Here is a 15,577-nt window from a genome sequence, read left to right as displayed (position 1 = left end):
CTTCCCCTTTCTTCTTCCTCTCCCTCTTTCTCTTCCCTCTTCTTCGTCGCCGGCGAGAGAGAAGATATGGCGGCGGCGACGAACCTTCTCCCTCTTCCTCTTCCTCTCCCTCTCTCTCTTCCTCTTCGCCCTTCTTCTTCCTCTCCCTTTTTCTCTTCCCTCTTCCTCGTCGCCGACGAGGGAGGAGATGCGGCGGCGGCGGCGGCAAACCCTCTCCCTCTTCCTCTTCCCTCTTCCTCTCCTTCTTCCTCTTCCCACTTCTTTTTCCTCTCCTTCTTTCTCTTCCCTCCTCTTCGTAGCCGGCGAACCCGACCCCGCGCCGCCGCCGTTGTCCGCTCCGACGGCCCGAAGAGGAAGAGAAAGAGAAAGGAAAGAGGATACTTTTGGAGGGATATATTTGTAAGGGCAAAACAATCATTTCACAATAAAACTGTTAAAAAATAAACAGTTCACTAACGGATTTTAACCAGAGGAATATATCTGCATAACTTAGAACTTTTATAGGAACAATTTATGAAATTTTCGTTTCGCAGAAATATTTCTGCAATTCACTATATTTATAGGAACGTGTACGCAAATAATCCAAATATGCAAGAACATGCATGCTCATTAAGTTAACACCCTACATAAGAATACATAATTAACATTAGGGAGAGAGTATATACAAATCAAATCAATTTACCTAACCATCCAAATGCGAAGCCCGTGTTGTATAAGTTCATGGTAAATGTTTAGCACGGAACTCGGAGTGTCGTGCCAATTTTCATTAATAACATTACTGCAAAAAAAAAATTAATTAAGATGTAAACATTAGAAATGAGCCATTAATTATAAATACAATATATAATTAAAGATACACGCAGTTAAAAATTATAACTGTACGTATAGCCACTTTAACTATAAATTTTGAAGTTCAAGTGTGGCTATGTGTAAATTAGTCAAAGTTTATAAATGATTCATAATTTAATCCACTCATAAGGTTCAAAGTAACCTCTTAGGAAGTGAAAATAATGATTAAGGCACTAATGAAAGATCCAAATTATTTTATAATTTAGGTGTATCTTAAAAACATTATTACGTGCTATTAATAGTATATTAGCCTAGTTCTCTCTATATATATATAGAGAGAGAGAGAGTAGGACTACTGTGCTATTAGGAGCATAGCAGTCCTTATGCTCATAAGTTCTTAACTGTCTATCAAATTTGATGGATGGTTAGGGTGAAAGAGAAAAGAGTAATTAGAGAGAAATTGGATTTTTTAATTTCTCTTCTCTTTGAATTTCTCTCCAATTTCTTTTCTCCCATTCATCCTAATCACGCATCAAATTTGATGGGCGGTTAAGAACTTAGAAGCATAAGAACTGTTGTATTCCTAATAGCACAATAGCCCTACTATATATATATATATATATATATATATATATATATATATTATTAGATATAAGCAGTGTACAAATATTTACCTGCATGTTATCCACTTAGGTGGTGCAAATGCTGGGTTAACATGAAGTGCTTTTTGAACCTCAGGTGAGTTGAAGTACACTGTTGAGTAATTCTCAATGCATGGATCATATTTATCCCCCATTTTTCCACTATCCTGTCACAATATTTATATATAGCATAACTTGTCAATTAATTTACACACAAATAGAGTAAAAACAAAAACAAAAATTAAATAAGAAAGATAGTACATGTTAGGCTAAAAACTATAGCATGATATTAAAGTCAGTCCTAAATTAATTAACCTCCTATGTTTCACGATGTCCCGAGTTTAATTCTCACATGACATAATGCATTTTCACTCTTTATCCATCACGCACGTGAGCAACTGCTAGATCGAGCAGAGGCTTCTTCGCCTCGTTGTTTCGTCTATATTACTTCTTCAGTCAGTGCACGTGAGTGATAGTGGTAAGACTGTTTCTGTCAAGTTTCTACGTTCGTTTTTAACAAATTTTCTTTTAATAGTTACTGAAATGCACCAGATCGACTTGAGTGAAATGCATGCTTACATGCAATCTTTTCAGCAGCTTATTCCCTGAGAAGGTGACAGCACAAGTGCAGGTGGGAGAGAAAATGCTGTAGATGTCAATATCTCCGATTTCTTCAAGAGCAGAATCAAGAATGTCGTCGCATTCTGGAGACTTGTGCAGAAATGAGAGAGAAGTGCGGTGCAGGTTCAGCATCCGGTAAGATCGGTCGGAGATCAATCCGGCCATCCAGTAGTACTCGAAAACACCGTAGTGGTCGAGGAAGTCGTCGGTCAGAGCGTTTCCGACCTGCGTGCACACACAAATTTAGAGTCATTTGAAAAGAAAAATAAAATTCGGGATAGAAAACTCAACGAGTTAACTCAGAACTCGACCGATTCAACTCGAGTCGAGTCAATCGGATCGCGAGTCGACTCAGATATAAACTCAGAGATATATATATATAGACTTGGCTTGGAAGTTTCGTTCGGGCTTTGCGGAACTTGTTGAGTAGCTCAAAACAAAAACTTCTTCTGAAGTATTTCATATTAAGTACTTTTCTAGCTCTGCTTTAGAGCGTATAGTGCTGTTTAATAAAGTGGTTTCTAAGTTTTGCAATAGCTACTAAAAGTAGAAGCAAAAGTGAGCCTAAATAGAGCCGAAGAGAGGGAGGGGAAAGGAAGTAGACCTCCGGTGAGCCAAAGGACGAGGGGCTTCGCATCGGGGTCGGCTGCGGCCTCGAAGAACCAGTAGAAGAGAGCTCGGCCGGAGCCGCTTTCGCCGACATCTACGTAGCCGGAGTAGCGTTGAAAGACTGGCCGGGGAGCCGGAGAATTCGGTCGTTTTCTTGCTGCCTGTAGGGCGACGAGTTTGCTGCAAAGACAAGCAGAACAAGAAGAAGAAGAAGAAGAGGTTGGTGTGAATAGCAATTTTAAGTAAGAGAGCACCAGATAACTTNTATATATATATGAGTAAGTCTCCAGCCCTTTCGAAAGTACGGAGACTTCCGTATTTATAAGTTATTTTCAATGATAGGAAATCCGATTTGACGATCGGTTCCGTTAAGTATAATCTACCCTATTGGAACTATTTAGAAACCAAATTTTATAATTTTTTGACATTATTTATCAAGTGATCGAAAGATCTCAAAAATGACTATTTTAATGGCCGATGTGGTACGTTTTTAAGTTTAACGGTGTAGAAGTATCCAAATTAGATAAAAACTTAATAGAAAATTCTACTTAACATCAATAGAAAGTTCAATACTTCCGATTTGAAATTTGAGTCCTTTATCACTGTTTTTTATGAGATTTTCATTTTCAGCCGTTCATTTTGAGGTTACTCGTTTGCTAGACAAACGAAGTCAAAAAATTATGAAATTTGGTTTCTACGTAGTTCCAATAGCATAGATCATGTTTAACGGAACCGATCGCCGAATCGGATGTCCCATTATTGAAAATAACTTACAAGTACGAAGACTTTCGTACTTTCGAAAACATAGCAGCCTAGCTCTCTCTCTCTCTCTCTCTCTCTCTCTCTCTCTCTCTATATATATATATATATATATATATATATATATATATATATATAGTTGGGACAAATGAGAATGAGCAATCAATTGGATTGAAGTGCAACCACCCTACCTACCAAATGTTTAAACTAAGAAGCCTCGTGGAGCAGATGGCATTTAAATATCTTGGTCAAAGAAGCTTAAGTTCTCTGCTTGTCACCTGCTGAGAGATTAGTTTCTTTAATTAAAGATTAAGAGGACAGAGTTCTGTAGCTTCGATCAGTATTTTTCAGTGGAATGGTAGACTGAACCGAACATCTAAATTTTACAGTTTTTTGAACCGAACATACTGCACTATTATTCGAAATCGAAAACAACCGATTCGGTCGGTAACCGACGCATTCGGACCAAGTTTGGACTAATTAAGCGAAATCTAGACTAATTCGAGTTGAAACCGACTAATGTAATTAGAATTTTAGAGAACAATAAAATAATTTAAAATTATATAAATAAGAATAAAAGAGTTGATCTCAAATGGAAATTGAGGAGTAACCCTCCTCAAATTTTGTTTATTTTGATTCAAGTTGTTTTCAGAGCTGGTAGAAATTATTAATAATAATAATAATAATAATAATAAGAGAGAGAAAGAGAGATTGCCCAAAATGCACATTGAGATCTAATAAAAGAATAAGAAACAGAAAATAAAGAACAAATTGAACTGTTTGAGCATTCATTTGCAATTCATTTGCAAATGTAGACATTTAGATCATCAGCTGAGGCTACAAATATCCATCCACACATAGAAAAGAGACAACAACTATACATTCACAAGGGTTCTAACTTGAAAAGGCTCATCACTTCTTTCCAGCATAATTTACATCAAGTTCTTAGGCGCGAGCTGCGAGTTATCTGGCCTCATTCTCGGCATCCTCGGATATCTTGAACAAGAACTGCGGAAACGAGGCAATGCGAGGAAGGTTCATCAGTAGCTCTCCAAAGGACTCTTTCCTGGTGATGGGCTGCGGTTTTGCCTCGAGCCCGGATTCCGCTTCCTGCGCCGATTCCGCCTCGTCATCTGAAGAGCCATCCGAATCATCCCCGACGTCCATTATGCTTCCGCCGTTCTCTTTAGGATTCTGAGCTGCAGCAGTACCGTCCTTTTGAATCAGGCAGCAAAGGGAATTGACCCTAGCCATGAGGGATATCTCATCATCGTCGGAGGGCACCGAGGCTTGAGTATTGTCGCTAAGAAGGTATTGCGCCACATCTTCCAGCATTTCTTTAGTGGGAAGAGCACTAGGGGGCAACGATGCATTGCCGGAAGAAATAATTTGTTCTGAGATGCAGTTTCCTATGTGGTTTACTAAGTCGTCCACGGACATTGATCCTCGCAGCCGGGGAACCTTCAGTTGCTCCCACCACTTGTGAGGGTTCTTGGCATTGTTTTCCAAAACTCGGGTATTAGGTACTGAAACCACAGCTGCCGCAATACAAAGAGAGAAGTTACAGAGCGGCATTAACGATGAGAATAAAAAAAAAAAAAAGCAACTCAAAAAAAGACTTTCTTGACGTACTTAAAGATGCAGCCATGGATTGATGAAGTTGTAATTCTACCGTAAATCAAACATACTAGGAGTATTTATCTTAGTCTTGCCATCCATCATGAAGCCGCTAAGAAAATCTGGCAGGTAGTCATGAACTTAAATTCTCGAAAACAAATTTCCTTTGAAATGGTCTGAAATCATCTTTCGTAGAAAGACTTAAAATCTGGCCTACAACTAGATGGGCTCCAGCATTTATCTAGTTGATGGTAAGACCAATATTTTTATTCTCACCATACTTGAGTTTCAACCGAACTACAATTACGTCAATCCCACCCTTAACCAATATCGCATGTGATCCATGTGATCCAAATGAATCAAAAACAGAATTAGTCAACTAATTCGATTAGCAAAATGAACTTAAAAACTATTTAAATTGTCAATAAATTTTAACCATGATATATTGTAAGCTAATAAACATTACCTGATCTTGGTGCAGAAGTCGCTTGAGAGACAATTTCAGGTGCCTTTCCAATAGAATCCCTTATTTCACTCTTACCGGATATTGATGAGGTAGCACATGGCGAACCAGGATCACCGAAACCGGAAAAGGTGGTTGTCGGGTCATCCTTCTGATCATTAAAACCATAAGACCTTTTGTGTTCTACTTGATCCTCAAATATTGAGCATCGAGGCTCAAAGTATGGTGATTCCACTATTATATCTGGCTGTTGGCTCAGTAAATTCAAACGAGGATCACACTGGATAAGCTTTTCGAAGTTCTTGCTTAACAAGCTTTGTGGACTCTGTAGAAAATGCTTCCTGCATTTAAAGGTTTTAAACCTTTTAGAACTATGAATTGAAGTTTATAATTGGAGAAACATGTTGGATCGTAGATTAAATAATTATTGAAGAAATAAAAAAAATTAAAAACATAAACTAGTCAGTTTTCTGTTATAAATTGCAAAGATAAAAAGTTGACAACTTAAAAGAGAGTTAATAGATAACAAAACAAAATGCATCACTCTATAATCAAATGTTACTCCAAATCCGCTTCCTGCTTCTGAACATGCAATGTAGTGCAGAAGTGGTGCATTTTAGCACTACTCATGCAGCCAGCACTCCCAATAAAATAATGCATTGACATAACATGGTCCTATTTACTGTTCTATATGTTGTTTAACAACAAAATTCACCATTAAGATGGCAGCGAAGATGAGCACATTGAAAATGTTTGATGAGCAGATTAGAAATTCCATAGCTGATTTTCTGATTAAGGGGAGGAATTGAAAAAGTTTGATGAGAAGACCAGAAAATTCCATAGCTGATTTTTCCCATTTAAGGGGAGGTTTTTCCATAACATAGAAAGATTAGCATATAACAACTGTATACAATATATATGCAGTACAATTTCAAAAATCTGCAGTGAATCCCAGACTATTGCTTTATAAACAGGAGCAGCATATCAAGTATTTCCCACAAATAAGATTTTAAAGAAATAGAAACTGCAACCCAATTTTCTTCTTTCATGTTCTTAACCACCACCATCTCCGCCAACCATTACATATCCTCTCCTAATATCCGCATCCTCGCATCTTCATAACTTCACTAGAAGGTGAGAATATTAGACTATGCGCCCCTAGCCAAATATGGTTTATGCCCTCCCTCTGTGATCTCCGTTTCATAGACATCCTTACCTGCCCACCCTCAATTTATGCTCATATGCAAAAGAGGGAATCTTGAAAGTTGAAAACAGTTTAATTACAATACAGCAACTTAACTTTTCACGCTCTTCTGTGCCAATTGGTAATAGAGCCAACTAAAATACTAGCGTTAATTATTACATGGTGTAAATTATACGAAGCATAATCATTTTTCCTTCAGCATATCCACAAAACCCAAACATTTTGTGGTCTTCTTTTTTTCCCTTTTTTTCCCCCCCTTCACATGCAAATGTAATCAGAATGCTTTGAGCCACTTTTCCAACACAAAGAGTGATTGGCTTTACCTTTGCATGCTTGCTTGACCACCAGTGAAATCAGAAGTCGCCTGCCATAGCGTATGCTTCCTAGGCTGGGGATCAGTCTCTCTGAAGAAAAGCGGTGGCCGAGCCAACTGTAATAAAAGAAGCATAAAGCTTATGAAAATGAAGAACAAGCAGACAAACTTAAATACCATGTATTGACAAATGAAAGTATTACCACTACTTCCAAGGTTCCAGACTCATTCTCGGAACAAGATGCTTTCAGAGACGTAATATCTGACCACTGAATTTCTATCTTGCTCTTCAGACCACCTTCAAGAACCTCCCACACAAGTTTATGCTTTGCGAAGTAGCATTTTGCAACTAAGTCACCTTCATACCTTGATACATACTGTTAATTGATAGAATTCAGTTACTAGTGTCTTGATAAATAAGAAATTCGGAAAGACACCAGAAGTTACGAAAGCGAAGCCAAAATTGCTCGCAGCATTGGCTTTGTGTTATGCATACAACATAATGAACAGTAGTTGGCATATTGAATACTATTTATCATTGAAACATGTGTAAGTGATCACAATTAAACAGAGAAAGAATTCTAAGTTGTTCGGAGGAAAGCTGAGCAGGGAATAATAACTACACAAAATCCGGAAGAAATAGCACTTCAAATCAAGCTGGATTGCTCTAGAATAACAATGCAAATAATAGAGTGGTCTCCACTTAGCCCCATAATCATAAAAACTATCATTTTTTACAGTTATCCCTCCAAACATTGCAGTTGTTTCTCTCATGCTAAATCAACATAACAATGATCTTTTTCTCGAGTGCCCCAGAATATAATGGGACAACTCAGGAGAAAAAAAAAAAGTTATTTGCATCTTATTGACTCACCGCATTAAACATTATAATCGTTATCTACAACGAAACGAGAATCCATTTACCTCCCAAGTCCCAATCCTCAACAAATTCGCAGGGAAATTCGAAGCTTTCAACCTGTCAATGGTGCCAGAAACTGCAGTAGACTTAAGTTCTTTCTTCTTCCCAGACTCGGAAAGCCCAATGCTCGTAATGCCCGACGCCGCAGCGGAACTCGCTTGCGTGAGCCTCATCTGGATCAAATCCAGCAGCGACGGGCTCTTTCGGAGCCGTAAACCCAGCGGACTAGGCTCATCGAGTACATTATTATACATTTCCTATAAAGATGCAAACCATTACTATAATTGCAAGCAAATATTATTACAAATTAACAAATTTACATAAAACAAGAATTCAGCTCAAAACTAAGAATCATTGAGCCACTAAACAATAACTCTTATACCCTTCTCCTGATCAAAAAGCTCTCACCTTTGGAACCCAAATCTAAAGGGGGTTTAACAGGGACAATCTTTCAATCAGATAAACAGATCACAAAAAAAAAAACTCAACATTAATCGAATACGAGACCGATTCAGAGAGAGAGAGAGAGAGAGAGAAAGAGCGAGAGAGAGCGAGAGAGAGAGAGGGAGATCTACTTGTTGAGGAGGGGTGAGGTGCTTGGATCTCTTGTTGAAGGGGCCATGCTCGTCCTCCAAGGGGTCCTCCACCTCCACCTCCACCTCGACCTTCACCGCCACCCTGTCCGCGACCGCGGCCTCGGCCGCGGGGCGCACGGGATCGGGGCGGATCTTGGCGGAACTGGGCAACTGGACCATCGGAAACCCTAGAAGGAGGAGCAGGACGCCACCGCCGCGTTCCCAATCGTGCGGGGGNGGAGAGCGAGGAGAGAGGAGAGAGGGGAGAGGGGAAAGAGAGGGTCGGTTTCGTTTCGGAAACGCGAGATGCTCCGTACGAAGCGGGTTGTAGCAAATTCCGTACAGCTCTGCTTTGCACCTACCACCGCCACCCCAACGTTGTTTGTAAAGTGATTTTTTTTTTTTTTTTTATAAAGGCAATTGCTTACATAAGTTTGAAAAATTTTCGAATTTCTGATTTATTCTTTTTAAAAAAATTAATATTAAAAATAAATATTATTTTATATTTCAATCTATTTTAAATATATTTCTAGAGTTAAATTCTGTTAATGTTAATGAACTATTAGTAATAGCCGTTATCTCTATAAAATTACTATTTTATCCTTTTAAAAAATATATTCTTCTATCGTCACCGACTTTTCTTATTTACCTTTAAGTTAGGGACATAACATGTATTTGACTTTTGATCTTTTCAAAAATACCTTTCTACCATCACCAGTATTTTTTTTTGCCCTTAAGTTGAGGGCAAAAGAGGCATAACTCACGTTTAATCCAAATTAATTTAACGAGTGATAACTGTAGGGGCATTCTGGAATAAGGAAGGAGCAATGAGGGGTATATTGGAAAGGAAAAAAAAATATGGGTAAATGAGATATTTCGAAGTTTTGAGTAATATATAGGCAATTATCCCTTTTTTATTTTTACATTTTAGCCCTAAAATGGAGATTATTATTATTATTATTATTATGAACTAGGCTAGAATATTATTAATAGCATCAAGTCATTTATACTATTAAGTGCGGTCCTTGGATAAAGCGATGTATGGTTAGGATGATAGTGGTCCCTTAGAGTTGAGTGGGTGGTTGGTTGAATAGTATGATCTTATTGGAAAATTTCTTTCTGATCTTTTATTATAATATTCTTTAAAAACTAATTCTAAAATTTAAATTTCAGATTTAGAAAAATCCGGAAACAAAATTAAATAACAAATACTGTAAATAAAAGGTTTAGATAAGACCTGTGAATCGAGGCGTGCAGAGCACTGTCCTAGAAGTGAAATTGCCCCTCCATGTGCGAGGCTTTTCGGCAATTACTCCTAGCGATACAACGACCACGTTCCACCCCGTCGGCACGCTTCCAAGGTGAAGCAAGATGAACCCAACAAGTTTCAGATCCAGCAAAGAGAAAATCAACCACGTTCCACCCCGTCGGCACGCTTCCAAGGTGGCGTAAGATGAACCCAACAAGCTTCAGATTCAGCAAAGAGAAAATCGGCGGAAACGATTAATAGCGAGAAAGTAGGAAAAGACGAGAGGGTTTAGGTATGCTCGGGTTCTCTCTCAACTCGTGCAACATCGCCCAATATTTATTTATAATTAANAAGGCAATTGCTTATATAAGTTTGAAAAATTTTCGAGTTTCTGATTTATCCTTCTTAAAAAGTTAATATTAAAAATAAATATTATTTTAAATTTCAATCTATTTTAAATATATTTCTAGAGTTAAATTCTGTTAATGAACTATTAGTAATAGCCGTTATCTCTATAAAATTACTATTTTGTCCTTTTAAAAAATATATTCTTCTATCGTCACCGACTTTTCTTATTTACCTTTAAGTTAGGGACATAACATGTATTTGACTTTTGATCTTTTCAAAAATACCTTTCTACCATCACCAGTATTTTATTTTGCCCTTAAGTTGAGGGCAAAAGAGGCATAACTCACGTTTAATCCAAATTAATTTAACGAGTGATAACTGTAGGGGCATTCTGAAATAAGGGAGGAGCATACGAGGGGTATATTGGAAAGGAAAAAAAAATATGGGTAAATGAGATATTTCGAAGTTTTGAGAAATATATAAGCAATTATCTCTTTTTTATTTTTACATTTTAGCCCTAAAATGGAGATTATTATTATTATTATTATTATTATTATTATGAACTAGGCTAGAATATTATTAATAGCATCAAGTCATTTATGCTATTAAGTACGGTCCTTGGATAAAGCGATGTATGGTTAGGATGATAGTGATCCCTTAGAGTTGAGTGGGTGGTTGGTTGAATAGTATGATCTTGTTGGAAAATTTCGTTCTGATTTTTTATTATAATATTCTTTAAAAATCAATTCTAAAATTTAAATTTCAGATTTAGAAAAATTCGGAAACAAAATTAAATAACAAATACTGTAAATAAAAGGCTTAGATAAGACCTGTGAATCGAGGCGTGCAGAGTACTGTCCTAGAAGCGAAATTGCCCCTCCATGTGCGGGCTTTCCGGCAATTACTCCTAGCGATACAACGACCACGTTCCACCCCGTCGGCACGCTTCCAAGGTGACGCAAGATGAACCCAACAAGCTTCAGATCCAGCAAAGAGAAAATCAACCACGTTCCACCTAGTCGGCACGCTTCCAAGGTGGCGCAAGATGAACCCAACAAGCTTCAGATTCAGCAAAGAGAAAATCGGCGGAAACGATTAATAGCGAGAAAGTAGGAAAAGACGAGAGGGTTTAGGTATGCTCGGGTTCTCTCTCAACTCGTGCAACATCGCCCAATATTTATAATTAAGGCGAGAATCTTGCTCCAACGCGTCAAATCCGTGTAGAACAAGATAAACCTACGATTATACGGATTAGGATTAGAATAAAGATAAAGATAATGATTAAAATAAAGATAAAATAAATCGAAAGATAAAGATAATGATTAAAATAAAGATAAAATAAATCGGGTGTATGGACCGCGCGCGCCGCCGCTCACCCGGCTCGGCTCATACTCGTGCCGTGCGTGTGTATTTAAACAAGAGCATTACTTTCATTTTCTTCCAAGCAACTAGTTTGAGAATAAAGAAATATATAAAAACCACAGACACCCTTTTAGTTTTCAATGTGGGACTAAACATCACACATAAAAATTTTAGTTGGGCTCCCAAGCGGCCCATTAATAATTATTGGGCTCTTAAGAGGCTTTAATAAGTTTTAAATCACAAAAAACCCAATAAACCCAATAAAATCCAATAGATCTGACGGCTGAAAATGGTCAAAGGAATTGATCTAACGACAAAAAACTTGATGGCACTAAATGTTTGGTGCTATCGATAGTATTATAGCCGGACTCTTATTATTATATTATGTTTTATACTTAACCACCTTCTAAATATAATATCCGAATCGAAGGACGACATTGTTGAATATTATTTAGACTACTTTAAATATCTAAAAATTAAATTTAAATTTTTTTCGATATTACTCTTTTATGCATTAAGTGGACATAAAAATGAACGGCTGAAGATAAATATTCTTTAAAAAATAATAATAGAATTTTTATAATAAAGATAAAAAGTGTAGATTTTTTTTATAAATATTTTTAAAAAAATTTTAACAAATATTCAACAGATTTGAATTCTAATTGTACACAGTTACACGAGATAATGTCTCGTATCGACTATTAAAATTATAAATGTTGCTACCATTTGATCATTAGGTCACTAATGTCGAAAAGATTTGAAATTTTCGAGTAGTCGAAATTGTGTTCATTGGTGTCAATCGTCGAATGGGAGGATCCACCATCGAAAATAAATCAGTAGCAATCTAGTTAGTTTACTATCGATAGTATTCTAACTCAACTACGTATATCTAGGGTTAGAATAATAATAGCCCTCTAGAATTTGGTATTGATCCTCTAAGATTTATATAGTAGATAGTTGGTAGAATAGCATAATCTAAGGAATAGAATTGATCAAAAGATTATTTAATGATAGTAAACTTAATAATATCGAGTGCTTGGTATTATTAGAAATATTCCAATCGGACTCTCTCTCTCTCTCTCTATGTATATATAGAGAGATAGAGAGGGTCCGATTGGATACAATAGCGGCCATCGCTTGGGTTATATTATGAATGTGATTTTACTATAAGGTGTTGTAGTCATGAGTACAATGATGTGCATCAGGTTACTACCCTATGGATCTGGACCGAGGTTGCGAGGTTATATGATATTTGAAGCCGTTGAGACATGCATGCGATCTATACGCTAAACGGACGTCGAGTACCGCAGTGTCTTAGAGTGAAGATTAGATACCATACACTATAAATGGATGTCAGGTGTAGTTAGGATGATCATGAGTTACTGCACCCAAGTGGACCGTTGGGAAAGATGGTTATACTATGAACGGATGTTGTTCGTATTCAGACCTAAGAGTCGTACTCTGCACATATATCTGGCACAAACGAAGTAACGGTATATCATGAATGTGCGATGTGCAAGGATGATATGCTTAACGAATGTGTCTGTCACTAGTGGGATGGATAATATAAGCCGAGTGGATGCCGGCTTATAATCAAGGATTTAAGTGCCCATCGATACGGGCCGTATCGATCATATCGTATCATACCAACAAAATATAGGCAAGATACAGTCTTTGGGCCGATGTCACCGCTTAAAACTCTCTATTCTTTAAATTAGTAAGTAATTTCCTCAATAAAACTTAAAATATTTGATAAAAATACATAATAAACAGTTAGAATATTTTGTTACTAAAAAAATAAATATTTCATACTATTGTGTGTCGGTACACATAAATTTTTTGTGATCGGCACGCATCTATACAGCCCGGCATGCACCTTGTCGTACTGTACCGGTAAATTTTTCGCACAATTTCATATCGCGGCACTTAAATCCTTACTTATAATATGACTGCTATTTTGGAGTGATATATAGTGGTTGGAGCTTAAATTACGCTATGGTTTGTTGTCGCTTAGGGTGGAGTTGGTGATTAGTTGAGCATTGTACATAACATCGAGATTGGTATCTTTGTGACGCTTGAGATAGACTTATTTTGTTTCTACTTCTTTTGTTTTTTTTTTTGAGAGAGAGAGAGAGAGCAGCTCTGATCCGATTCGTTCATTTTTTTTAGCAATGAATTTAACTGGAGATGTGAAGCAATTAGGCTTCGATCTTAGAACCTCGGATACCAATTATGAATCTNTTTATACCACCAATAATTACTTAAATTTTAAATATAAATATAAATTTAATTTAATTAAATGTTACGTGCAATGCACGTGCACTATAACTAGTATATATATATATATATATATGGCTTAGACATGCATACACACCGTATCGGCTTATATTAGTTGTATTAATTAATTTTAATTATCGTTTCTACTTAGTTTATAGCTGGTCTTCTTTTCTCTTTTAATTTGTTTTGTTATATGTTTTACTCTAAAAGTTTAAACTGTTAGAGAACGGTGTTTATATAATTTTATATTTAACACTCCCCCTCACGTCTGGGCTCGAGACTTTTTAGTCGGCCCATGACGTGGGTTTGAATTAAATGGGAGAAAATTAATATGCTAGGAGCCTGGCGTGACTCGAACTCAGGACCTCCTGCTCTGATACCATGTGAAACAACCGTTGTACTCTAAAAACTTAAACTGTTAAAGAACGGTGTTTAAACATTTTTATATTTAACATCACCCGTGTAGAATTTTTTGTTGTGTTGCTGAGTTATCGCACCCAAAGTCTTGCAAATTTATAAAGTTTGAATTTAAATTTGAATTCGATTTTTATAGTGACATAGCAATTCCGGCTCTAACCGCAGAGTTTGGTTCGTCTCATGTCACAGCTACTATTTTTTTTTAGTTAGAATTTTTGAGTCAAAATATGAGAAAGTCTCATTAATCTATCAAAAAAAGATGCAAAGATCGATCGATACATCAGATAAGCATTTTTTTTACTACAATAAAATCTAAAATTAAATTTTGTAAAAAAAAATAAATTAAAATTTGTGTGAAAATCCAGGGAATTCCAATGGAATTTAACCTGTTTGGATAACTCACCGTGCCCTACAACATGTGTAGGATATTGGCCAATGAAAACGCGCCATGTATTCATAGATTGTGCATGATTGTGCAAATCCTAGTTGTAGGGGATCTGAGATTTATTCTTGTGCCCTTTGAAGCATGGGAAGGGACAAATGTGTTTGGAAAATGGAAGGGATTATTGGAAGGGATTATTGCATGTGAGATCGTTTTATTCGTCATTTATTATTTAACTAATATTTAATTTAAAATTATATATATATATATATATATATATATATATATATATAAAATTCGGCTGCTATGCTATCGATAGCACAAAACACTTAGTACAATCAAATTTTCTGCCATTAGATTAACTCATTTGATTATTTTTATCCGTTAGATTTTACTATTCAACCAACTACCCACTCATCCTTAGGGGGCCCACATCATCCTAACCACATATTTCTTAATCGAAGAGCTAAAAAACTAATAACACCAATAACTTGGTACTATTGATAGTATTCCAGCCTAGTTCTATATATATATATATATAATTGGACTGAAAAAATTCTAATAGTACTAAGTCTTTTTTTTAGAAATAAGCAGCATCTTACCCGTTTCGTTTATTTCATTTCGAAATAGACTTAGCTAGAAATGTGAATCAACTGAGATTCGAACTTGTAATCTCGGATACCAATTATCGAGTTCTTTGCCACTTACGTTAGGGACAGACGGTAATAGTACTAAGTTATTGGTGCTATTATTTTTTATCCTTACACGAAGAAATGTGCGGTTANCCATAGGCTCTAATGTTCAAGCTTAGAGTCAACTAAGTGTAAAGATCGATTCAGATAAAGCTTTACTTTATTTGCTTTGCCCATTCTACGACGAATAAAGATTTTTTTTCTGAATCATGATAATCTTAAAAAAGTCAGGTTAATATATATATATATATATCTTGATCCGACCTTATGATAGTTATCATGGTTCAATAACCACAATAATCAAAAAATCGAATTATCGAGTTCTTTGCCACTTACGTTA

The 15,577-nt window shown here is 36.4% G+C and overlaps 2 protein-coding genes across 3 annotated transcripts; both read right to left on the bottom strand.

The window, feature by feature from the left end:
* LOC109706876 (serine carboxypeptidase II-2-like) lies at positions 679-2,754 on the bottom strand. The gene is made up of 4 exons (XM_020227892.1): positions 2,656-2,754; positions 2,010-2,276; positions 1,464-1,597; positions 679-778 (listed from the first exon to the last, which is right to left on the bottom strand). Exons 1-4 carry the CDS (start codon positions 2,752-2,754, stop codon positions 679-681), a joined length of 600 nt encoding a protein of 199 aa, XP_020083481.1.
* LOC109706590 lies at positions 4,155-8,747 on the bottom strand (the record flags this gene model as incomplete). Of its 2 annotated transcripts, none has more annotated exon segments than XM_020227526.1 (6): positions 4,155-4,960; positions 5,503-5,840; positions 7,027-7,133; positions 7,220-7,393; positions 7,941-8,192; positions 8,511-8,747. In XM_020227526.1, coding segments are annotated over 6 exon segments (1,629 nt in total). In that variant the 3' UTR covers positions 4,155-4,382.

Source organism: Ananas comosus, linkage group 2 (assembly GCF_001540865.1).
Source record: "Ananas comosus cultivar F153 linkage group 2, ASM154086v1, whole genome shotgun sequence".
NCBI lineage: Eukaryota > Viridiplantae > Streptophyta > Magnoliopsida > Poales > Bromeliaceae > Ananas > Ananas comosus.
Note: the sequence above shows the minus strand (reverse complement) of the source record. Positions and strands in the feature narration are given on the sequence as shown.